Below are 27,367 nucleotides of genomic sequence, written 5' to 3'. Positions count from 1 at the left end.
GTACAAATCTCCCACTTTACCACCACCAAAGCACCCCCAGACCATCACATTGCCCCTACCATGCTTGACAGATGGTGTCAAGCACTCCTACAGTATAAAAAAATAAATAAATCTGCTTCTCACGAATGTTCTTCTTTGTGATCCGAACACCTCAAACTTAGATTCGTCTGTACACAACACTTTTTTACAATATTCCTCTGTCCAGTGTCTGTGTTATTTTGCCCATCTTAATCTTTTCTTTTTATTGTCCAGTCTAAGATATGGCTTTTTCTTTGCTATTCTGCCTAGAATGCCATCATCCCGGAGTCGCCTCTTCACTGTTGACGCTGAGACTGGTGTTTTGCGGGTACTATTTAATGAAGCTGCCAGTTGAGGACTTGTGAGGCGTCTGTTTCTCAAACTAGATTCTATAATGTACTTGTCCTCTTGCTCAGTTGTGCACCGGGGCCTCCCACTCTTTCTATTCTGGTTACAGCCAGTTTGCTTTGTTCTGTGAAGGGAGTAGTACACAGCATTGTACGAGATCTTCAGTTTCTTGGCAATTTCTCACATGGAATAGCCTTAATTTCTCCGAACAAGAATAGACGGATGAGTTTCAGAAGAAAGGACTTTGTTTCTGGCCATTTTGAGCCTGTAATCAAACCCACAAATGCGGATGCTCCAGATACTCAACTCATCTAAAGGCTAGTTTTATTGCTTCTTTAATCAGAACAACAGTTTTCAGCTGTGCTAACATAATTGCAAAAGGGTTTTCTAATGACCAATTAGCCTTTTAAAATGATAAACTTGGATTAGCTAACAGCGTACCAATGGAACACAGGAGTGATGGTTGCTGATAATGGGATAACGCCTAAAAATCTGCCGTTTCCAGCTACAATAGTAATTTACAAAATTAACAATGTCTACACTGTATTTCTGATCAATTTGATGTTATTTTAAATGGACCATTTTTGGGGCTTTTCTTTCAAAAACAAAGACATTTCTAAGTGACCATAAATTTTTGAACTGTAGTGTATATTACCAGATATTTACCTGGATATTAGGCTATAATCTACAAATAATCTATTTTCTTAAAAATAGTGTAATGTTCAAAAGAGTCTTCATCAGGCTTCCTAAGCTGAGAACATTGTGTAGAGAATGTCTGTGCGAGCTGATATGGTATACCTACAGCCTAGTCTGAGTACACAGTTCAAGGAAAATGTAATTTTTTTAGACAAATAAAACATTTTCACAAAAATTGTGTAGCATTCTCTGTAAATTGTCTTCATTAGGCTCCGCTAAACTGAGAACACTGTGTAGAAATGGTTTTGAAGGCTGAAAACGTATGGTAGGCCTACATGTTAATTATACAGTAATGGGCTAACCAATGTATTACTTATTTGTTTCTTTGGTACAATTTACTAATTGTGTTGAATTCTAGCCTATCCATTTGTTGCCATATAATTTCCTGATAATATCAGACAGTGTGGAAAGAGTACCGCAAAATGAAGTGTTACCAAGACATCTGCAATGGCCAAAAGTTGACCAGTTATATGTTTTTCTAGCTCTAAATCCTATGGAAGCTGACCAGAGTTTCAGTTCATGGCAGAATAGTAAGAGGTTTGGTATTTGAATTTGTGCGGTGAGGAAAACCCCCAGCATTGTCTAAAACTTCAAAAGCATTTGACTTGATGGATTGTTCTACACGCCAAAATAAGAAACAAAAGGACACTTTTTAAGTCCGATGACAGAGAATCTAACGATCCTCCATGCATAAATGAATAAATCCATTAATGAGGAAAATATCACCATTGAATAGTATTTGTTTCCCCGCAGAAGACGGCTGGTTAGATGGCCTAAGAGGCTTCTGTAAAAGGCTTGTCATTTCCAGAGCTCTTTAAGCCTGCTAATTGGAGAGGTGATCGTCAAACTCATTTCGAGGAGTGCCTGAACACATCGAGTTCAGTTTAGAGAGGAGAGAAACGTCCTCCTGTTTAGTGTCTTAGCACAGACAAGTAAAAGACAGTGACGGTTACCAAACAGTACGAGGCTAACTAAGTAAAATTACCCTTTTACTCATGCAGGAAAAGAGGAAGAAAGCCGACTTTGGCTGGCCATGCAGGAAGACGATCTCGTCTAGTCAGGTTAAACTGTCGATCAACCCAGAACCACTACTAAGAGCAGTGCATACAAAGACCTGTCTCTCCAAAAGACCTTCAGAGAGATGACACCAAAATACACTTTGAACACTTTGAATAGTGCAGACCTGCACGGCCCTTTTAAATTCAGAGGAGTGAGGATTAGACGTGATTAAACATGTCAAGAAAACCCATCCGCATCCAATCATATTTCATTAGGGTGCCTCAGCAACACACATTTCCCCTTCTTTAGCGGTTGGGCTTATTAAATTCAGCGGTGTCAGGTAGGCTCAAAAGGCTGCCATGTCTCTCCGGCGGCCTGCTCGCTCCTCAGCAAGACAGGTGCTCAAAGGGAGAATCCATTACTGACGACAGGCCTTTTAAAGAGGCGGGCCCTAGTTCTCTGCTCAGGCCTGGCCAGGCCCTGAGGCTCATCCACACTGACTGACTGACTGACTGACTAAAGCACACCGGACAGGCTTCCATCTCTCATGCCTGATAAACAGTCACCAATCTCTTCAGCTACAACAAATCCAAATCAATTCTCCTTCTTAGTAAACTTTTCGGTAATTTTGGTAGCCTTTTTTGTATTTCTCTATTAGGCCTATTCCGCAAAAAAAGATGGTAACTGACAAAGTTTTGGTCAGATGATTTTGTAACTCACAAGTCAATAAGAAGCTAAGAATAACATTTAATTCCATAAACACTTCAATTAAATAGGCCCAGTACGGACTGTACGTCGGGAGAATGGGAGACCAAGGGCAATTGTAAAACCTTGAATTTCTGATTCAACTCACTCAATACATGCCCATTTAGGTTCCCCCTGCTTGAAATGTTTCAGCCAAATGTATCACTATTTTGTAGTTTTATGGTCAAAAGTCATTTTTTCCACGGGCTGTATATTTTTTATACTGTCCTGACCATTAAGGTCCAAGAATTCTAATTAGCATAATTGTATCATTAAATAATTTACACCCCTTGACTTTTTCCACATTTTGTTGTTGTTACAGCCTGATTTCAAAATGGATAAAAATTTGATTTTTGGTCACTGGTCTACACACACACACACACACAATACCCCATAATGTCAAAGGGGAATTATGTTTTTCAAAATATTTACAAATTAATACAAAATGAAAAGCTGAAATGTCTTGAGTCAATAAGTATTCAACCCCTTTGTTATAGCAAGTCTAAATGTGTTCAGGAGTACAAATTAGCTTAACAAGACAAATTGGATGTAATTATCATTTTTTGTCAATGATTTAAACAAAATACTCTGTCAAAATGTAAGAAAAATTCTAACATTTGTAATAAAAAAAAAAAAATATAACACTAATATATATTGATTAGATAAGTATTCCAACCCCGATTCAAAACTTTGTAGAAGCACCTTTGGCAGCAATTACAGATGTGAGTCTTTCTGGGTAAGTTACTAAGAGCTGTCCACACCTGGGTTCTGCAACATTAGACTATTATTATTTTCAAAATTCTTCTTTGTAGTGACTGGGTCTATTGATACCCCATCCAAAGCGTAGTTAATAACTTCACCATGCTCCAAGGGACATTCAATGTTAGCTTTTGCTTAATTTTAGATTATTTTAAAAATATTTTGGTGCCCTTTTTTGCCAGGCATTTGAAAACCTCCCTGGTCTTTCTGGCTGAATCTGTGTTTGAAATTCACTGCTCGACTGGGGGACCTTACAAATAATTGTATGTGTGGGGTACAGAGATTAAGTAGTCATTCAAAAATCATGTTTAAACACTATTACTGCACATAGAGTGAGTCCATGCAATTTATGTGACTTGTTAAGTACATTTTTACTCTAGAATTTACTTAGGCTTGCCATAACAAAGGGATTAAATACATTAAAATTAAAAAAAAATATTCATTTGTAAAAACATAATTCCACTTTACATTATGGGGTATTGTTTCTGGGCTAGTGACAAAAATTCTCAATTGAATCCATTTTAAATGTAGACTGTGACAACAAAATGTGGAAAAAGTCAAGAGGTGTGAATACTTTCTGAAGGCACTGTATGTCTATGAAGTTAAACTCACTTAACTTAATTTTTTTTCAAATTATTAAACATTTAAGTGAGTTTATATGGTTTATTTTTCAGGAGTTACATTTGACCGCAGCTAGTGTTACAACTAAAATCCAATGGTCATATCTACAGAACTAAAAATGGTACGAATGGTTAGGAGACAGATGTAAGTTTCTTATATAAATAAATGACTGGCCTAGTTCAAGTGGCGTCTGAGCAATAGCGTAAAAGACAAGAAAAATACAATTGTCCCCAGTCTCCCGTACACACTGATGCGGTGCAGCTAAAACAAAAATAGTTCCTGTTTTCCGGGTTATGAGCGAATCAAGTTTCTAATCCTAAACAGATAAAATGTCTTAAATCGAGTTGATTGTAACGGTACTGTAAATGGTTCTGTAAACAACTGAAATCACCAGGGTTTTCTTTTCCAAGGTGGATTGACATCAACTACAGTCGTGGCCAAAAGTTTTGAGAACTACAGAAATATTAATTTTCACAAAGTCTGCTGCTTCGGTGTCTTTATATATTTTTGTCAAATGTTACTATGGAATACTGAAGTATAATTACTGGCATTTCATAAGTGTCAAAGATTTTTATTGACAATTACATGAAATTGATGCAAAGAGTCAATATTTGCAGTGTTGACCCTTCTTTTTCAAACCCTCTGCAATCCGCCCTGGCATGCTGTCAATTAACTTCTGGGCCACACTGATGGCAGCCCATTCTTGCATAATCAATGCTTGGAATTTGTCAGAATTTGTGGGTTTTTGTTTTTCTACCCGCCTCTTGAGGATTGACCACAAGTTCTCAATGGGATTAAGGTCTGGGGAGTTTCCTGGCAATGGACCCAAAATATCGATGTTTTGTTCCCCGAGCCACTTAGTTATCACTTTTGCCTTATGGCAAGGTGCTCCATCATGCTGGAAAAGGCATTGTTCGTCACCAAACTGTTCCTGGATGGTTGGGAGAAGTTGCTCTCAGAGGATGTGTTGGTTCCATTCTTTATTCATGGCTGTGTTCTTAGGCAAAATTGTGAGTGAGCCCACTCCCTTGGCTGAGAAGCAACCCCACACATGAATGGTTTCAGGATGCTTTACTGTTGGCATGACACAGGACTGATGGTAGCGCTCACCTTGTCTTCTCCGGACAAGCTTTTTTCCGGATGCCCCAAACAATCGGAAAGGGGATTCATCAGAGAAAATGGCTTTACCCCAGTCCTCAGCAGTCCAATCCCTGTACCTTTTGCAGAATATCAGTCTGTCCCTGATGTTTTTCCTGGAGAGTAGTGGCTTCTTTGCTTCCCTTCTTGACACAAGGCCATCCTCCAAGTCTTTGCCTCACCGTGCGGGCAGATGCACTCACACCTGCCTGGTGCCATTCCTGAGCAAGCTTGCTGGACTTTCTTGGGCGCACTGAAGCCTTCTTCACAACAATTGAACCGCTCTCCTCGAAGTTCTTGATGATCTGATAAATGGTTGATTTAGGTGCAATCTTACTGGCAGCAATATCCTTGCCTGTGAAGCCCTTTTTGAGCAAAGCAACAATGACAGCACGTGTTTCCTTGCAGGTAACCATGGTTGACAGAGGAAGAACAATGATTCCAAGCACCACCCTCCTTTTGAAGCTTCCAGTCTGTTATTCGAACTCAATCAGCAGGACAGAGTGATCTCCAACCTTGTTCTCGTCAACACTCACACCTGTGTTAACAAGAGAATCACTGACATGATGACAGCTGGTTCTTTTGTGGCATGGCTGAAATGCAGTGGACGTTTTTGGGGAATCAGTTCATTTGCATGGCAAAGAGGGACTTGGCAATTAATTGCAATTCATCTGATTACTGTTCATAACATTCTGGAGTATATGCAAACTGCCATCATACAAACTGAGGCAGCATACTTTGTGAAAATTAATATTTGTGTCAGTCTCAAAACTTTTGGCCACGACTGTACAGAGCATTCGGAAGGTATTCAGACCTCTCAACTTTTTTTACAGCCTTATTCTAAAATTATTTAAATAGTTTTTCCCCCCTCATCAATCTACACATAATACCTCATAATGAAAAAGCAAAAACAGGTAAAGAATTGTTTGCAAATTTATAAAGAATAAATTTAACTGAAATATCACATTTACATAAGTATTCAGACCCTTTACTCAGTAGTTTGTTGAAGCACCTTTGCAGCGATTACAGCCTCAAATCTTCTTGGGTATGATGCGACAAGCTTGGCACACTTGTAGTTGGGAAGATGCGCCCATTCTACTCCCAAGATCCTCTCAAGCTCAGGTCTCGCCAGAGATGTTCGATCGGGTTCAAGTCCGGGCTCTGGCTGGGTCATTCAGAGACTTGGCCGTTCTGCTGGTGGAAGGTTAACCTTCGCCCCAGTCGGAGGTCCTGAGTGCTCTGGAGCAGGTTTACTCCGTTCATCTCTCCCTCGATCCTGACTAGTCTCCCAGTCCCTGCCACTGAAATACATCCCCCACAGCATGATGCTGCCAACACCATGCTTTTCACCGTAGCCAGCTAACTAGCTAGTAGTCAGTTAGCCACTGCTAGCAGTCTTCACCGTTAACTTGGACAACAGCCAGCCTCAGCTTGGTCAATACCTGCCAGTCAGCACTTTGAGATATCAACCCAGAGCATATCGGACTGCTTTTTCTCTACCACATCTCCGGTTTCCTACCGCAAGCTCTGAACCTTTACACTGAATCATCGCAGCGAGCTAGCTGAAATCCGAGTGGCTACTCCTGGCTAACGTCTCTGTCCCAAGGCAAGCACCAGTTAGCCTTAAGTTAGCCTCGAGCTAGGCCCATCTTCCGGCTAGCCGAATAGGTCCACCGGCTACAATACCTCTTTTGCCATTTGGCCTGGACCCTTTGCTTGAATCTATTCTTCCACGCCCAGTGTGTTCCAAACACACTAGACGACCAGTTCTTATAGCCTTTAGCCGTACCGTTATCCTACTCCTCCTCTGTTCCTCTGGTGATGTAGAGCTTAACCCATGCCCTGCAGCCTCTAGCACCACTCCCATTCCACAGGCGCTCACATTTGTTGACTTCTGTAACTGTAAAAGCCTTGGTTTCATGCATGTTAACATCAGAAGCCTCCTCGCTAAGTTTGTTTTATTCACTGCTTTAGCACACTCCACCAACCCTTGATGTCCTAGCCGTGCTTGAATCCTGGCTCAGGAAGGCCACCAAAACTCCTGAAATTTCCACCCTCAACGACAACATTTTCCGACAAGACAGAAGTGCCAAAGGGGGCAGAGTTCTCCTGCAGAGTGCTGTCATACTATCCAGGTCTGTGCCCAAACAATTCAAGCTTCTACTTTTAAAAATCCACCTTTCCAGAAACCGGTCTCTCACCGTTGCCACTTGTTATAGAGCCCCCAGCTGTGTCCTGGACACCACATGTGAATTGATTGAAGATAGATGGGGGACAGAGTTCGTACTGTTAAGTGACCTAAACTGGGATATGCTTAACACCCCGGCCATCCTACAATCTAAACTAGAAGCCCTCAATCTCACACAAATGATCAAGGAACCAACCAGGTACAACCCTAAATCTGTAACCATGGTCACCCTCTTAGATATCATCCTGACCAACTTGCCCTTTAAATAAACCTCTGCTGTCTTCAACCAGGATCTCTGTGATCACTGCTTCATTGCCTGCACCCGTAATGGGTCCGCGGTCAAACGACCACCCCTCATCACTGTTAAACCCACCCTAAAACACTTCGGCGAGCAGGCCTTTCTAATTGACATGGCCCGGGTATCCTGGAAGGATATTGACCTCATCCCATCTGTAGAGGATGCCTGGTTGCTCTTTAAAAGTTATTTCCTCACCATATTAAATAAGCATGCCCCTTTCAATTTTTTTTAAAACTAAGAACAGATATAGCTCTTGGTTCACCCCAGACTTGACTGCTCTTGACCAGCACAAACTCATCCGGTGGCATTCTGCATTAGCATCGAATAGCCCCCGCGATATGCAACTTTTCAGGGAAGTTAGGAACCAATATACACAGTCAGTTAGGAAATCTAAGGTTAGCTTTTTCAAACAGAAACGTGCATCCTGCAGCACTAATTCCAAAAAGCTTTGGGACACTAAAGTCCATGGAGAATAAGAGCACCTCCTCCCAGCTGCCCACTGGTCAATCACACTTCTGTGAAATCAAACTGTCCACTTAGGAAGCAACACTGATTGACAATAAATGTCACATGCTGTTGTGCAAATGGAATAGACAACACGGGGAAATTATAGGCAATTAGCAAGACACCCCCAATAAAGGAGTGGTTCTGCAGGTGGGGACCACAGAACACTTCTCAGTTCCAATGCTTCCTGGCTGATGTTTTGGTCACTTTTGAATGCTAGCGGTGCTTTCACTCTAGTGGTAGCATGAGACGGAGTCTACAACCCACACAAGTGGCTCAGGTAGTGCAGCTCATCCAGGATGGCACATCAATTGCGAGCTGTGGCAAGAAGGTTTGCTGTGTCTGTCAGTGTAGTGTCCAGAGCATGGAGGCGCTACCAGGAGACAGGCCAGTACATCAGGAGAGATGGAGGAGGCCGTAGGAGGGCAACAACCCAGCAGCAGGACCGCTACCTCCGCCTTTGTGCAAGGAGGAGCAGGAGGAGCACTGCCAGAGCCCTGCAAAATGACCTCCAGCAGGCCACAAATGTGCATGAGTCTGCTCAAACGGTCAGAAACAGACTCCATGAGGGTGGTATGAGGGCCCGACGTCCACAGGTGGGGGTTGTGCTTACAGCCCAACACCGTGCAGGACGTTGCCAGAGAACACCAAGATTGGCAAATTCGCCACTGGCGCCCTGTGCTCTTCACACTGAGCACATGTGACAGACGTGAGTCTGGAGACGCCGTGGAGAACGTTCTGCTGCCTGCAACATCCTCCAGCATGACCGGTTTGGTGGTGGGTCAGTCATGGTGTGGGGTGGCATTTCTTTGGAGGGCCGCACAGCCCTCCATGTGCTCGCCAGAGGTAACCTGACTGCCATGAGGTACCGAGATGAGATCCTCAGACCCCTTGTGAGACCATTACTGGTGAGGTTGGCCCTGGGTTCCTCCTAATGCAAGACAATGCTAGACCTCATGTGGCTGGAGTGTGTCAGAAGTTCCTGCAAGAGGAAGGCATTGATGCTATGGACTGGCCCGCCCGTTCCCCAGACCTGAATCCAATTGAGCACATCTGGGACATCATGTCTCGCTCCATCCACCAACGCCACGTTGCACCCAGACTGTCCAGGAGTTGGCGGATGCTTTAGTCCAGGTCTGGAAGGAGATACCTGAGGAGACCATCCGCCACCTCATCAGGAGCATGCCCAGGCGTTGTAGGGAGGTCATATAGGCACGTGCAGGCCACACACTACTGAGCCTCATTTTGACTTGTTTTAAGGACATTACATCAAAGTTGGATCAGCCTGTAGTGTAGTTTTCCACTTTAATTTTGAGTGTGACTCCAAATCCAGACCTCCATGGGTTGATAAATTTGATTTCCATTGATCATTTTTGTGTGATTTTGTTGTCAGCACATTCAACTATGTAAAGAAAAAAGTATTTAATAAGAATATTTCATTCATTCAGATCTAGGATGTGTTATTTTAGTGTTCCCTTTATTTTTTTGAGCAGTGTATATCTATCAGTCAGAAGTGGAGTGGAGTTTATCATAACTGCCATTGATAAAAGACAGTACTGTGTAGCCGTCTTCATCGACCTGGCCAAGGCTTGTGTAGCCGTCTTCATCGACCTGGCCAAGGCTTTCAACTCTGTCAATCACTGCATTCTTATCGGTCAAACTCAATAGCCTTAGTTTCTCAAATGACTGCCTCGCCTGGTTCACCAACTTCTTCTCAGAATTCAGTGTGTCAAATTGGAGGGCCTGTTGTCCGGACCTCAGGCAGTCTCTATGGGGGTGCCACAGGGTTAAATTCTCGGGCCGACTCTTTTCTCTGTATACATCAATGATGTCGCTCTTGCTGCTGGTGAGTCTTTGATCCACCTCTACGCAGACGACACCATTCTATATACTTCTGGCCCTTCTTTGGACACTTAACAAACTTCCAAACGAGCTTCAATGCCATACAACACTCCTTCCATGGCCTCCAACTGCTTCTAAATGCTAGTAAAACTAAATGCATGCTCTTCAACCGATTGCTGCCCGCATCCGCCCACCCGACTAGCATCACAACTCTGGACGGTTCCGACCTAGAATATGTGGACAACTACAAATATCTAGGTGTCTGGTTAGACTGTAAACTCTCCTTCCAGACTCACATTAAGCATCTCCAATCCAAAATAAAATCTAGAATCAGCTTCCTATATCGCAACAAAACATCCTTCACTTATGCTGCAAAACATACCCTAGTAAAACTGACCATACTACTGATCCTCGACTTCGGTGATGTCATTTATAAAATAGTCTCCAACACTCTACTCAGCAAACTGGATGTAGTCTATCACAGTGCCATCCGTTTTGTCACCAAAGCCCCATATACTACCCACCACTGCGACCTGTATGCTCTCGTTGGCTGGCCCTCGCTACATATTCGTCGGCAAACCCACTGGCTCCAGGTCATCTACAAGTCTTTGCTAGGTAAAGCCCCGCCTTATCTCAGCTCACTGGTCACCATAGCAACACCCACCAGTATTAAGCGCTCCAGCAGGTATATTTCACTGGTCATCCCCAAAGTCAACACTTCCTTTGGCCGCCTTTCCTTCCAGTTCTCTGCTGCCAATGACTGGAACGAATTGCAAAAATCACTGAAGCTGGAGACGTATATCTCCCTCTCTAACTTTAAGCATCGGCTGTCAGAGCAGCTTACCGACCACTGTACCTTTACACAGCCAATCTGTAAATAGCATACCTAACTACCTCATCCCCATAATTTATTCATCTTCTTGCTCTTTTGCACCCCAGTATCTCTACTTGCACATCATCATCTGCACATCTATCACTCCAGTGTTAACGCTAAATTGTAATTATTTCGCCTATATGGCATATTTTTTGCCTTACCTCCCTAATCTTCTACATTTGCAGACACCGTACATACATTTTTCTATTGTGTTATTGACTGTACGTTATGTGTAACTCTGTGTTGTTGTTTTTGTCGCACTGCTTGGCTTTATCTTGGCCAGGTCGCAGTTGTAAATGAGAACTTGTTCTCAACTGGCCTACCTGGTTAAATAAAGGTGAAGAATAAATAAATAAATAAAATGGAAACAGGATGCACCCGAGCTCAATTTTAAGTCTCATAGCAAAGGGTCTGAATACTTATGTAGGCGCTAAAATACAGACCATATGCTTCAGGCTCTGTGTCTATCCAGTGAAATGGAACAGAAGAAAGCTGTGCGCTCACACAGAGGCACAGGTGCATGTATGCTTATACTAGGAATTGGTCTACAGGTCTCATTCCTGAATAACTGTTGACAGATTATGTCTGACATATTCACAACCACAATGGTCAGCACAATCATTCAGTCTAAGACCTCTCTCTACACTCAGGCCTTCTCCGCTGCATCTTTCATGAAGGTTTCAAACTTGTTTGAAATAACTACAAATGAGACTGACTACCTAGTCGGCTGTACTTTATACGTTTCCAAAGTACTTTCCTGATGCCCAGACTAAAAGTATGGCCCTGGCAGGGCTCCAGTAGCCAGTGGGTAGAGCAGAGCTCCACCCAGGGCGCCGATGAGCAGGCCTAGTGTGGTTAATTAGGAAAAGTGAAAGTGCATTTCTGTCTATGGCTGCAGCATAGGCTCACAGATGGTGGTACGTTTTATTTAGCAAGAGAGTGGGCAGCCGAGCACATATAGTAGAGAGCAGAGCACACAACAAATTGGAGACGCGATTAAAAAGTGAAAGTTTCCAAGCAAGAAGTGGATGTGACTGACATCCTCTATGGTCCTGTTAGATAAAAAGAGAGCCGACACGCTGAGATGGAGAAAAAAAAGAGAGAGTCAGAGAAAGAGGAAAGTCTGCCTTGCAATAAAAGGCTCTGCAGTTTCCACGTGCTATCTCCGCAGCACACGTCACAGACACAGAGGCGCTCATAATTCAAGATCCCAAACTATAGCCCACTGATATGTCACCTCAAGGAATGAGGTTTATGAAGTTGTGTGGCTGTGGGCAACAAATGGTAGGAAAAAACCACCAATTCCCCTTCCTCTTGACAGTTAATCATTTGTTCTGAAGAAAAACTCCATGAAACCCAACAATGCCACTGTGTGACACTAGGGGGAGGGAATTGTTGAAGGTGAATCAGTTCCTTCTTTGAACTGGTGAAATAACAGTGTGAGAGGGATCACTTGGACTTATGATGGAAACCCCTCCACTATTTTAGATCTCCATTTCATTCAGTAGGAATTAACATTGTTAAAATCACCAAAAACAGGACCTATTTGCCCATCTGGCTGCCAAGTTTTCAGACCACTCCATTGAGATGTATTGGTAAAAGAATACAGTGACAAATTCAGCTACACTACATGACCAAAAGTATGTGGACACCTGCTCTTAGAACATCTCGTTCCAAAATCATGGGCATTAATATAGAGTAGGTCACCTCCTTTGCTGCTATAACAGACTACACTCTTCTGGGAAGGCTTTCCACTAGATGTTGGAACATGGGCCTAGACCGAACCATGACAAACACCCCCAGACCAATATTAGTCCCCCACCAAATATTACAGTTGGCACTATGCATTGGGGCTGGTAGCGTTCTACTGGCATCCGCCAAAGTCAGATTCGTCAGTCGAACTGCCAGATGGTAAAGCTTGATTCATCACTAAAGAGAACGCATTTCCACTGCCCCAAAAGTCCAATGGCGGCGAGCTTTACGCAACTCCAGACGATGCTTGGCATTGCGCATGGTGATCTTAGGCTTGTGTGTGGCTGCTCGGCCATGAAAACCCATTTCATGAAGATCCCGACGAGCAGTTATTGTGCCGACTTTGCTTCCAGAGGCAGTTTGGAACACAGTAGTGAGTGCTGCAACCAAGGACAAGGAGGGGGGTGTGAGCGATGGGAAATGTGCGACGGAAAGGGTGTTGAAAACACTACTTCGGGTACAGCAGCAAAGCAAATTGGTGCTGTGGAGTCGTTGCAGAAATGGCAAAACGTCATCTAGCGACAAATCAAGGAGCCAATAGCAATTGTCACTGAAAAATAGGTGGCAACAGTACTCCCTGCCCTGACCTCAGCGCCTGGAGGTTCTCTCCTCCTCAGCATTAAGCTAGTCAGAGGATATTCTGTCAATATTCCACACATGGAGCAGTGCCAACCCGCCCCGCTCCCCTTACATACCGCCCCTGGCCCGGGTGTTCCGTTCCGCTGCAGCGACCCTGAGGTGGGAAACAAAGTTTTTTAATTTGGATCGATATCCCAACAAGGTCAATTAATGAGCCCCATGTACAGCGCCTCTCAAAGGTGTCAAAAGAAGCAACAAACAACTCGGAGCTTCAAAAACGACTACCAAGATGCAGTGAAACGTTTTTTTTTTACGTTCTTATCTTTTAGATTTCAGTATTGTCTCCGATGGATCATCAGTGATATGATCTGACAGACAACATTGCTCTATTTGACAAAATACAAGAAATAAGAAGAGGTTATGGATGGGATTTAAGTACAATATAATGAATAACCTATAAGGTTGCCTGAATGGTGAACATAGATGATCTGTACATTTAACTCATGCATACAGAAATTCTGGAGGCTTACGCTGCAGGGAAAAGAGAGTGAGAGAAGAGTGAGATCGGGATGGCTGGGGTGTGGCTGGTGAAGGCGTCACCCAAAGCACTAATAGCTTCAAGCACCAGCCCCAATTAACACTGCATCCCTCTCGCTACTGACACACTTCACAAACAGCCATTAACACACAGTTGGACAGAGAACGTGGACAAAGCACACACATGGCCAGGAAGACACATTTCAGTAGAATCCTTTCAGTTGTACAACTGACTAGGTATCCCCCCCTTTCCCTTTCATTTTCTACTATAGGTTATCGTAAGAGATCCTCTACGCCAGTGTTCCCCAACTGATTTTAGTTGCAGAGGATAAGAACCCCCCCCCTGTTTTCTGAGCAAAAAAACAAAACATTCTTATTTATTTTTTGGGACAAACTAAAAACACCAGCAAATAAGTTCCAAGTGATTTTAATTTTATACATTTGTTCCAATGTGGTACCACTCAGACTACAAATGATTTAGAATTATGTTCCGGCCCCCTGACCATCCGCTCAAGACAAATCGGCCCGCGGCTAAATCCATTTGATCATCTCTGCTCTACGCTATTGATATCCCTCTGCTGAATATACTTTCTTCAGCTGTCACGTTTCACAACAGTGCATGACATCCCTCTCCTAGGATCATATTATGTGGAGAAAAACAAAGACAGATGTAGAGCATCACTTCATTCCTTCAAGGACAAGCCCCCCCTACCCCTACAGGCAAGCCTTAAGTTGTGTTCATCATTTTCTGTTACAGTAGAAAACATTCTGTGCTTTTGGAAAGCTAACCTCATATTCAAAACCATCTGATACTGATGTGCATTGTATTCTGACTGAGGGGCGACGCATACATTATCGAGGCAAGCGCATTTCTAATTCCAATCAACAATAAACCACTGAGAAAATGGACAAGTTATGACTGCTTTAACAGCGGCCAAACACACACATATGGTGATTGTTACAACATTAACAGTCCATTAACAAATGCATCTGCAAGAAACCTACATTCGGGTTGCTTGTAATTAACTGACAATGCACACGGTAAGTGTTGGTGTTCTTTGAAGATCTGCAGTGCCAGTGATGGTGGTGGTGAGGTAATGAGGCCTAGGTGTACTATGGAGGCCAGGACTGGGAGTAGAGCTGGGAGCTGCCAGCCTGCCAACTGGGCCATCTGTGAACCAGTGCCCCGTGGATGTGAACCAGTGAACGCCCACTGTTGGGGATGGAGTATGTCTAATCTTCCTGTCTCTCTCCGCTGCCAACCTCTCTCTTTCTTACTCTCCCTCTCCACCCCTCTCTCTTTATCCTCTCATTTCTGTTTTTGCATGCCCAATGGATTAGAGTTAGACACAGTAGTGGCGCATGAAGTGCTCTTAGCATCATTTGAGCCAAGAGGCAGGCGTAAGTGGAAGGTCAAAGTGCATGCTGAGTGCTGACAACCTGGTGGTCATGATGAAAATGGCAAGACTGACCAGAGTGCTTTTCATCACATCACTAAGTCAGTAGAGGCACCGACCTGGAGAGACTAGTGTTGTCACGATACGAACATTTTACTAACGATACCAGTCCAAGCATCACGACACCAAGTAGTATGGCAATACAGCAGGGGAAATGTTCAGTGGCGTATCATCTTGTTCGTCCTGTTCCCGGGATGCTTTATGTCATTTTCTAAACGTTATGCATATGTTCTACCAAAAAAAAGAAGACTTGAAATGTTACGCATAGACTGATCTTCATGTCTTAAAGTAATGATGGACTGTCGTTTCTCTTTGCTTATTTGAGCTGTTCTTGCCATAATATGTGACCCGATTCAAGAAACTAGGCATATGTCACAAGTCACGACTTCAGCTGTTTGAACGTAAAACATTTTTTAAATCAAAATGCATTTTTTTTTGGCAGAGATGCCTTCTCGAACATGTGAACTTTCATGTGCCTTAACATCAAACTTGTATGCCATCTGTAAATACGAATAATATTGTTAAATTAGTTGGTTTAGCCACAGAAAAAGTGAGCAACCGTCCCACTAGCCATGATTGGCTGAGATAATGAGTGGGCTGGACATGCCGAGAGATGAGTTTGGATTGGTCTGCACGTGTCTGTATATTGGAGCTGGTCAGTATGTCTAGGTAATCATGTCTGACGCGGCTTTAAAAATAAAAAAAAGTATTGTGTAGTAAAACTGCATACACCCAATGTCAAGTTAAAGTGTACTGTTAGCTAGCTAACGTTAGCTGGCTGGCATGCTAGCTAACGTTATGTGTATGCTCTCCACTTTTTGGAGGACCGCGTTTTGAAATCAGTGAAATTTGAGTATGATAGCTAAGGAGATGTAGAAAACACAAGTCTGGATTACATTGTCAAACTAAGGGCAACCATGCATGGCATCAGACAAGAGACTCGTCCAACCATGTCTACTAATAAGATAGTCTAGCTAGCTACATTTTCAGATATTACACATTTCTAATTTTGAAACCACAGAAAGTGGTTTCATTTCAAGTGTACGGTTAGCTAACTAACGTTAGCTGGCTGGGTCGCTAGCTAACGTTATGTGTATGATCTTATTCTTCGTATCTCAGACACATTTGCTTGATTAGTTATAGCAATAGAACCTGGTTGGTTAGCCACCTGCAGATTCATGCCGGGTAGTAACGTCATGAGTTGTGATTATGGTCCATTGTTTAGCTAGCAACATGTCTTAACAAAAGACTCCACTCTAATTTTGACAAAGTATTTTAATTTCAGGTTAGTGTACTGTTAAGCTAGATAGCTAACGTTACGTCATGCATTGGAATTCATTTTTTATATAGCTAAATATCAAGCTACATTTATTAACAAAAGACTCTTCTGCCAGATAGCAGAATAACTGATTCATTTTTGAACGCTCAACACCCTTTTGAATATGTCCGGTGTCAGTAAAAGTCGGCAACAAAGCGTAATTCAATTGTTGCCAGCAGCACAGTTACAGTCACCAATGCTCTGGACAACATGAAAACTGGCTAACCAGCTCTGCTAGGGGGTGTAAAATGGTCAGAGTGGAGTGTTCTCTCATTATGTGTCTGGAAGGAGCTAGCCAATGTTAGCCAGTTAGCTTGACTGTCGTTGTGAGGTCAGAACCTTCGGAACAATGCTACTTATTGGCCAGAGTGTTCAGTGCGCACTCTGAATGCCAAACGCTCTGTACTTACGAACGGAAAATCTGACAGCACAGTTGCAGTCACCAACGCTCTTGATAACATAACAGCCTAACCAGCTCTGCTAGGGGGAGTTCAGTGAGCTTTTCTCTCCCTCTTAGATGTCTGGAAGTAGCTGGCAAGTTAGTACAGAATGCTCAGATTAACCCTTAAAGAGATGGGTGGGGCTAAGGCTTAAAAGGGTGTGGACAATGCTGAATGGGATTAGACAGAGAAAGGGCACTCCAATAGTAGCACCAAAACATTGAAAGATAGTTTTCTCAAAAGTGATTTGACAAGTTGATCAACTTTCAAAGCAAAATTACTTTCCCATTGTTTCCTCAAATACAGTGTATGATATACCATCTTGTAGAGAGTCTCTACTTTTATCCAATGTAAAAAACACAACTTGAAATGTTGCTACAGAAGACCGAATCCAGGCGGTGAGTCACATACAGTTGAAGTCGGAAGTTTACATACACCTTATCCAAATCAAATCAAATGTATTTATATAACCCTTCGTACATCAGCTGATATCTCAAAGTGCTGTACAGAATACATTTCAACTCAGTTTTTCACAATTCCTGACATTTAATCCTAGTAAAAATTCCCTGTCTTCGGTCAGTTAGGATCACCACTTTATTTTAAGAATGTGAAATGTCAGAATAATACTAGAGTGAATTATTTATTTCAGCTTTTATTTCTTTCATCACATTCCCAATGGGTCAGAAGTTTACATACACTCAAATAGTATTTGATAGCATTGCCTTTAAATTGTTGAACTTGGGTCAAACATTTTGGGTTTGGTGATGGCCACTCCTTTACCTTGACTTTGTTGTCCTTAAGCCATTTTGCCACAACTTTGAAAGTATGCTTGGGGTCATTGTCCATGTGGAAGACCCATTTGCGACCAAGCTTTAACTTCCAGACTGATGGTCTTGAGATATTACTTCAATATATCCACATAATTTTCCATTCCTCACGACGCCATCTATTTTGTGAAGTGCACCAGTCCCTCCTGCAGCAAAGCACCCCATAACATGATGCTGCCACCCCTGTGCTTCACGGTCGGAATGGTGTTCTTTGGCTTGTAAGCCTCCCCTTATTCCCTCCAAACATAATGATGGTCATTATGGCCAAACAGTTCTATTTTTGTTTCATCAGACCAGAGGACATTTCTCCAAAAAGTACGATCTTTGTCCCCATGTGCAGTTGACAACTGTATTCTGGCTTTTATTTTTACGGTGGTTTTGGAGCAGTGGCTTCTTCCTTGCTGAGCGGCCTTTCAGGTTGTCGATATAGGACTCGTTTTACTGTGGATATAGATACTTTTGGACCTGTTTCCTCCAGCATCTTCACAAGGTCCTTTGCTGTTGTTCTGGGATTGATTTGCACTTTTAACACCAAAGTACGTTCATCTCCAGGAGACAGAACGCGTCTCCTTCCTGAGCGGTATGACGGCTGCGTGGTCCCATGGTGTTTATACTTGCATTCCATTGTTTGTTCAGATGAACGTGGTACCTTCAGGCATTTGGAATTTGATCCCAAGTATGAATCAGACTTGTGGAGGTCTACAATTTTGTTTCTGAGGTCTTGGCTGATTTCTTTTGATTTTCCCGTGATGTCAAGCAAAGAAGCACTGAGTTTGAAGGTAGGCCTTGAAATACATCTACAGGTACACCTCCAATTGACTCAAATGTCAATTAGCCTATCAGAAGTTTCTAAAGCCATGACATAATTTTCTCTAATTTTCCAAGCTGTTTAAAGGCACAGTCAACTTGGTGCATGTAAACTTCTGACCCACTAGAATTGTGAAACAGTGAATTATAAATGAAATAATCTGTCTGTAAACAGTTGTTGGAAAAATTACTTGTGTCATGCACAAAGTAGATGTCCTAACCGACTTGCCAAAAACTATAGTTTGTTAACAAGAAATTTGTGGAGTGGTTGAAAAACTAGTTCTAATGACTCCAACTTAAGTGTTTGTAAACTTCTGACTTCAACTGTATGTACTTGGATTTACCAAATAGGGCTATCACCCCTGCTATCACCCCTGGGGTATACCACCCCTGCTTTGTCATAACGCAACTAATTGTCTCAAATGCATTAAGGACATAAATTCTACTAATTATCTTAAGGCACACATGTTAATTGAAATGCAATCCAGGTGATGGTAAGTTGGTGGTTGAAGATATCCCTCTAGTGGTGTGGGGGCTGTGCTTTGGCAAAGTGGGTGGGGTTATATCCTTCCTGTTTGGCCCTGTCCGGGGGTGTCCTCGGATGGGGCCACAGTGTCTCCTGACCCACCCTGTCTCAGCCTCCAGTATTTATGCTGCAGTAGTTTATGTGTCGGGGGGCTAGGGTCAGTTTGTTATATCTGGAGTACTTCTCCTGTCCTATTCGGTGTCCTGTGTGAATCTAAGTGTGCGTTCTCTAATTCTCTCCTTCTCTCTTTCTTTCTCTCTCTCGGAGGACCTGAGCCCTAGGACCATGCCCCAGGACTACCTGACATGATGACTCCTTGCTGTCCCCAGTCCACCTGGCCATGCTGCTGCTCCAGTTTCAACTGTTCTGCCTTATTATTATTCGACCATGCTGGTCATTTATGAACATTTGAACATCTTGGCCATGTTCTGTTATAATCTCCACCCGGCACAGCCAGAAGAGGACTGGCCATCCCACATATGCTCTCTCTAATTCTCTCTTTCTTTCTCTCTCTCGGAGGACCTGAGCCCTAGGACCATGCCCCAGGAATACCTGACATGATGACTCCTTGCTGTCCCCAGTCCACCTGACTGTGCTGCTGCTCCAGTTTCAACTGTTCTGCCTTATTATTATTCGACCATGCTGGTCATTTATGAACATTTGAACATCTTGGCCATGTTCTGTTATAATCTCCACCCGGCACAGCCAGAAGAGGACTGGCCACCCCACATAGCCTGGTTCCTCTCTAGGTTTCTTCCTAGGTTTTGGCCTTTCTGGGGAGTTTTTCCTAGCCACCGTGCTTCTACACCTGAATTGCTTGCTGTTTGGGGTTTTAGGCTGGGTTTCTGTACAGCACTTTGTGATATCAGCTGATGTACGAAGGGCTATATAAATAAATTTGATTTGATTTTGATTTGATTTGAATACCTCTTGATTCTCCAAGTGCAGTCACAAAAACCATTAAGCACTATGATTAAGCTGGTTCTCATGAGAATTGCCACAGGAAAGGAAGACCCAGAGTTACCTCTGCTGCAGAGGATAAGTTCATTAGAGCTACCAGCCTCAGAAATTGCAGCCAAAATACATGTTTCACAGAGTTCAAGTAACAGACATCTCAAAATCAACTGTTCAGAGGAGACTGTGTGAATCAGGTTTTCCTGGTCAAATTGCTGCGAAGAAACCACTACTAAAGGACATCAATAATAAGAAGAGACTTGCTTTGGCCAAGAAACACAAGCAATGGACATTAGGCCGGTGGAAATCTGTCCTTTTGTTTCCAACCGCCATCCAACAGCCTGGTTCCTCTCTAGGTTTCTTCCTAGGTTTTGGCCTTTCTAGGGAGTTTTTCCCTAGCCACCGTGCTTCTACACCTGCATTGCTTGCTGTTTGGGGTTTTAGGCTGGGTTTCCGTACAGCACTTTGAGATATCAGCTGATGTACGAAGGGCTATATAAATACATTTGATTTGATTTGAAGAGTGTGCAAAGCTGTCAAAGCAAAGGGTGGCTACTTTGAAGAATCGTAAAATCAAATATATTTTGATTTGTTAAACACTTTTTTGGTTACTACATGATTCCATGTGTTTTATTTAATAGTTTTGATGTCTTTACTATTATTCTACAATGTAGAATAATAATAAAAATAAAGAAAAAACATTGAACGAGTAGGTGTGTCCAAACTTTTGACTGGTACTGTTTATATATTTTTGTTGCATGTTATTTAGCCATTATTACATGTCACATATCAGTTTGAAAACAATGTAAAAAATGTAATAATCATTGAGTTTTTTGCTTTCTTGAGTAAGGCAGCTCCAAAATGCAGGTTTCAGCCTAGATCAGTGCTTTCTGTGGTGGTGGGGCAGCCAGTGGGATATGCAGAGCGCAGGAGTTCGTAATGTTCTCTAGTTGCGCTATGATTGGCTCAGTGTTCTGTCACTCATGGGGACACTACGTCACTGCAAAATCTACGGGGAGAGCTCGAACATTCAAGCCCCTTGGTTGCTGCCATAGAGTTACATTAGAAGTGCCCATCCAAGGTGGCTCAAAGTCATTGGCCACAGATCTACCATAGCTTTGATTGGACTGATTATGTGAAATCTTAGCTAGCAAGCAGTCATCGTCATGAATCACGTCGACAATCTACTGGCAAATCCTTTTCAATCCTTGTCATAGAGAAATTATAGATATAACGTATCTTTGCTAATTACAAGTTGGAAATCGCAAATCCAACAATGAGTGTTTTGGAAGGAATCAGTGGCTAACTGCAAGCGTTGCAAAGCAACCACTAGCCTGCTTTTCAGCATGACTTCTGCCGCGTTCAAAACAAATGCAAACTCAGAACTGGGAAATCTCAGACTTCAGTGAGTTAAAGAGAACTGGGAACTCGGAAAACTGGGAAAATACGTTTTCAATGGTCATCCAACTCGGAATTCCAAGTTGGGAACTCGGGCCTCTTTCTAGAGCTTCGACTTGAAGATCACTGATTCATGATTCGACACCGCTTTGTGCCAGGCCAGCTAGTTAACATTAGCCTACTATCTAGCTACATATTGAACTTCCATCATCTCAGGCCAGAGGCACAATGTATGAATTTATGGTTGGATCATAATCACCGTTATAATCATTGGCAAGTACAGACAATTAAGTAAAACCACAAATCCAAATTTCCATCCATGGCTAATTTAGGAAAGGAACCATTTTAGCTAGCTAGCCAGCCACAGGAGGACAAAGACACAACTAGATGCAACAATTTCTGTGAATTACGTTTTACGTCTTATACTAAAATGGATTAAGATAATTTCCCCCCTCATCAATCTACACACAATACCACATAATGACAAAGCAAAAACTGGTAAAAAATTCAAAAGAAAAAAAAGAAATATCACATTTACATAAGTATTCAGACCCTTTACTCAGTCTTTGTTGAAGCACCTTTGGCAGCGATTACAGCCTCGAGTCTTCTTGGGTTTGACGCTATAAGCTTGGCACACCTGTACTTGGGGAGTTTCTCTCATTCTTCTCTGCAGATCCTCTCAAGCTCTGTCAGGTTGGATGGGGAGCACAGATATTTTCAGGTCTCTCCAGAGATGTTTGAGCCGGTTCAAGTCTGGGCTCTGGCTGAGCCACCCAAGGACATTCAGAGACTTGTCCCAAAGCCACTCCTGTGTTGTCTTGGTTGTGTGCTTAGGGTCATTGTCCTGTTGGAAGGTGAACCTTCACCCCAGTCTGAGGTCCTGAGCGACACTCTGGAGCAGGTTTTCATCAAGGATCTCTCTGTACTTTGCTCTGTTCATCTTTCCCTCGATCCTGACTAGTCTCCCAGTCCCTGATTGGTGGAGTGCTGCAGAGATGGTTGTCTTTCTGGAAGGTTCTCCCATATCCATAGAGAAACTCTGGAGCTCTGTCAGAGTGAACATCGGGTTCTTGGTCGCCTCCCTGACCAAGACCCTTCTCCCCCGTTTGCGGAGTTTGGTTGGGTGGCCAGCTCTAGGTAGAGTCTTGGTGGTTCCAAACTTCTTCCATTTAAGAATGATGGAGGCCACTGTTCTTGGCGACCTTCAATGCTGCATAATTTTTTTTGGTAGCCTTCCCCAGAACTCTGCCTCGACACAATCCTGTCTCGGAGCTCTACGGTCAATTCCTTCGACCTCATGGCTTGGTTTTTGCTCTGACATGCACTGTCAACTGTGGGACCTTAAATAGACAGGTGTGTGCCATTCCAAATCATGTCCAATCAATTGAATTTATCACAGCTGGACACCAATCAAGTTGTAGAAACAGCTCAAGGATGATCAATGGAAACAGGATGCACCTGAGCTCAATTTTGAGTCTCATAGCAAAGGGTCTGAATACTTATTGAATACTTACAAGCTATTTCAAGCCAGATTTTGTACATGATTTTTCTGACATGAAATTGTTTAGTGCAAATCCAACTGTTGTATTCTAGGTACAGTACATGAAAATATGGAGCTGACAATTTGTAGGCTAATTCAAAATGTCAAAAACGTTGGGTGAAGAGAGATTTGTACAACAATGTTTGCAAGTCAATTTCTTTTAACCAATGTTCCCATTCATTGCATTTTACATGCAGGCCTGTGTATTTTACAGGAAGGGAGCTATAATCGTCAATGTCATGATGTCCAGTTGCTAGAATATTACATGGGAAATTCATGCTTAGTGTATCATTTACAAAGTTATAATGCGTGTTACTGGTGATTTCTATCCTTTGGTGGGCAAATTTCACAACTTAATTTACTCAACACATTCACAAATGGTGGTTTTGATCACAGTTTTGAGGTTTAGGTTGATTGATGTTCATAGCTAGCTAGCAGCACAAGCAACCAAATCTCTCTTCACCCACCATCAACACCAACATTCTCTGCAATCTTACTCCAGGCCATTGACCTTATGATTTTGTCTCTGTATTCTAGCAAAGTGACATTATATAGAATTTGAAAACCAGACACAGCGATGATTGGCTTTCCACCATCTTTATTGGTTGTGCATGCCCGGAACTAATGACAGGTGGAACTATGTTTCAAGAACAGAAGATTTTCAAGCAAACATCTGCTCCACCTGTCGTGTGCAATTTGCATAAAGTAGAGAAGAGCTGACTTTGCGCACTGCTTCAATGAATCAAATGTACATGCAACCAAAGAAGACTTAAGGGTCTGCATCCCCGCTCGCCATCATGGCTAAATTATATTTTAAAAACTGATGGAAGAATAGATGCACAGGAAGAGTGGACGGAGAGAAGCAGGTGAGTGATAGCTGGAAGGGGATGTGGCTGGCTGATCATAGCTGCCGTACGTGAGATGTGCGTGACTTTGGAAGTGGACATTTCTCGCCTCGAGTTTAATAAGAATAGTTGTTGATTAAAATGTTTTAACTGAATTTAGAAACAAAATTTACTTTGTAACATTTTTATAACAGGCGCCAGTTTGGTTTCTTTAGACTTGTATGTCCGAAATATCTGGTAATATGACATGAAACGGTACTACAGTATTCTAAAACGTTGGTATCGTAATGATCATAACGTTTTGGTACCGTGATATTACTGTGGTACCAGTAAACCGTGCAACACTAGAAGACACACCTGTCAGTAATATGTGGACATGATTTTGAACATAATCATCATGGTAGGGCATTTTCTGTGGTAAGAGACAGTAAAGAAGAGCAGCTGTGTAGTTCTGTGGTATGTTTCTGTAGAGCAGCGCTCCACCACACATCCCAGGGAACCATGTTAATAATTACAGGTAGTATTAATATTTAACACGACAAGTCTTCTTTGAATCCTTAAGCACTTTGTTGAAATAAAACTTGGAGCAAAGCAGAGCTGAGTGAGAAGCTAGTGTTGGTCAGACGATTGAACGGATTTCTCTATATTCTACCTTTTGCATGAACAGAAGTCGTACAGTAAGTACCCTTTCATCTGCACTGTACATGACAATCATTGGTCAAGAAACTCAACCCAGTTCCTCCATCATGGTTTTCTTGTCAAAGAATGTACACATAAAAATAGCTCAGAAGTTTTGTATCTTTTGGCATTCATGGTCAGAAACCTGCACTTGGCCAGGGCACCCACCATCCCGCTATCCGATGGAGGAAAAACTGCATGCATATCTTGCATTTCAGTGCTCTTTTGTGGATATTGTTGACACCATGCAAATATCATCTTGGTCAGCTTGTTTATATATTTATATTGGGAGGTGCCCTACAAATTTCAATAATTGTTCAAATGTTGAAAGTGAGCGAAGCAGAACGTTTTGAAGCAGAGAAGTGTTGGATGCCCGGTGGTGTTGAGGAATCTTACCAGAAGTACTGCCGATGTCCCATTGGGTCGGAAGAGTTCAATCGACATGTCTGGGAACATCCGGCCGATCCTCGATATCACGTCATCCACATACCTGGAGGAGGAGAAAGTCAATTTTTGCTTTTTGGAAATGAACAACAAACAGGTTTCAAACTACAGCAATCCACAGTCCTAGAAAAGCAAAATGTCCTGCTGTGTTATTGACGTGTAGAGTCTAAACGGTTTAGGTCACGTTTCTTTTCTTAACAAATATTTTGGATGATTTACACTTGAAATGATTCAACATCTGAAGCGCAGTTGAATCAATGTTTTACTCATGTTAATCAATGGTTTCAAAATTCCCAACTGATTAACATTAGTCTGATAATACTAATGACCCACATCATCCACTCACCCATCCCTAATCAAACAAACACGTGACGCATGCACTCACACACACTTCTAACTATGTACATAATAGTAGCCTTACTGGCCAGGCTACTCTGTCATCTTGTAGGATCCTTGCTCCTTTAGAAGGCACACGACAGCAGCAGCAGCTCTCACATCAATGCCACAGATAGACAGACAGTCATGGCTACGAGGGACAGACACTGAGCTTTAACAGGGTTTCTCAGTCTGGTTGACCCCCATACCTCCCAAACATCAATCCACTTGCACCCTTAAACCTTTGCCAGGGGGACCCTGTTAACTGTCAGCGCTGCTAGGGATCATTTTTAACCTGGACTGCGAGGCCACAAGTGCTTGCATGCTAATCGAAATATAATGAGAATCTTGTTAGCCATGAGCCATCGACAGACCTAAGGATGTCATTCAAAATAGACATGAAAAGAAAATCTCATATTAAGAAGGACTTTAAAAGTCATACAGAAGTCAAGAGACCCACAATCACGTAATTACCATTTTTGACCAACAAGTACAGAAGTTCACTGGTGTGTTCTCGCACACCCGTAAGCACATGCACATCAAACTTTAGGTCTACATTCTCACTATGTGCATTGGGATGAACATAGGCAGTAAGTAGAGTTGTTAAATGGAGATTCAGAACTCTCAATTGCCGGCCACTGTAGGGTGCCAGACTGCCAGACAGTTACACGACAAGACTTGTTCTTACATTTAGCTGCTTAATAATTCATCTTGAGAGTGAAAAACAACACAACACACAAAACAACACATTTTCACAGATTCAAATCAGTGTAGTAAATTCAAATCTCCCTAGGCGTTGAAGAACCTACTTGGCATTCTGGGCTAGGAGTTCCAAGTTCCAGTTCCAACCAAACCGAGATATTTAAGCCTGACCAAAACATCCCTGGTACATGGTTCAACATTGAGAACTTCAGTGTAACTACCCTGTACAGAAACAACTACCTCCATTTCTTAACCTTAGAAGAACAACACTTGGATGGATGGCTGCATCCAGTCTCCATGTAAAAGTTCACTTCCCTAAGTCAAACCCTGCAGCATGGGGATACTCATTTAGAATAAGCCTAAGTACTTGTTATGAAGCTGCTCCTTAAATACAAAAAGAGGATGGGGTTGAGAGTGTCAAATACAGATATCTTTTTGTTCTAATACTTGTCATCCTTTTGCTTCTTCTTAATCTCACTGAACACTAGACTACACATAGAAGGGCACTGGTCTGCATTGCATTTTCTCTTTGAGCCTGTAAGTTTGTAGGCAAAATGAAGATATGGCATAGGGGAGGTGGATGGATGTTTATTGAGACTACGGGTGATATTTCGTGTTCATATCATATCTCATAACTTTTCTTAAACTATTTTGGAGATCATTATTTATGTGTATTGGGAAACTGTGAGCTCTGCCATGGCTGTAGTGCTCACAACTAGAGGTCGACCGATTAATTGGAATGGCCGATTAATTAGGGCCGATTTCAAGTTTTCATAACAATCGGAAATATATATTTTTTTATACCTTTATTTAACTAGGCAAGTCAGTTAAGAACACATTCTTATTGTCAATGACGGCCTAGGAACTGTGGGTTCATTCACTCATTCAGGGGCAGAACGACAGATTTTCACCTTTTCAGCTCGGGGGATCCAATCTTGCAACCTTACAGTTAACGAGTCCAACGTAATAACAACCTGCCTCTCTCTCATTGCACTCCACAAGGAGACTGACTGCCTGTTATGCGAATGCAGTAAGCCAAGGAAAGTTGCTAGCTAGCATTAAACGTATCTTATAAAAAACAATCAATCATGATCACTAGTTAACTACACATGGTTGATGATATTACTAGATATTATCTAGCGTGTCCTGCGTTGCATATA

The 27,367-nt window shown here is 42.4% G+C and overlaps 1 protein-coding gene across 1 annotated transcript in view; it reads right to left on the bottom strand.

The window, feature by feature from the left end:
* LOC139389990 (mediator of RNA polymerase II transcription subunit 27-like) overlaps window positions 1-27,367 on the bottom strand; it is a 100,738-nt gene that overhangs the window by 19,594 nt on the left and 53,777 nt on the right. The window contains exon 4 of the mRNA XM_071137057.1: window positions 25,083-25,176. Within this exon, the coding sequence (XP_070993158.1) occupies window positions 25,083-25,176 (94 nt within the window). The remainder of the gene's footprint in view (window positions 1-25,082; window positions 25,177-27,367) is intronic.

The sequence above is a fragment of the Oncorhynchus clarkii genome, chromosome 30 (assembly GCF_045791955.1).
Source record: "Oncorhynchus clarkii lewisi isolate Uvic-CL-2024 chromosome 30, UVic_Ocla_1.0, whole genome shotgun sequence".
Classification (NCBI taxonomy): domain Eukaryota; kingdom Metazoa; phylum Chordata; class Actinopteri; order Salmoniformes; family Salmonidae; genus Oncorhynchus; species Oncorhynchus clarkii.
The sequence above is the reverse complement of the archived record's forward strand: the minus strand, read 5'-3'. Positions and strand labels throughout refer to the sequence as shown.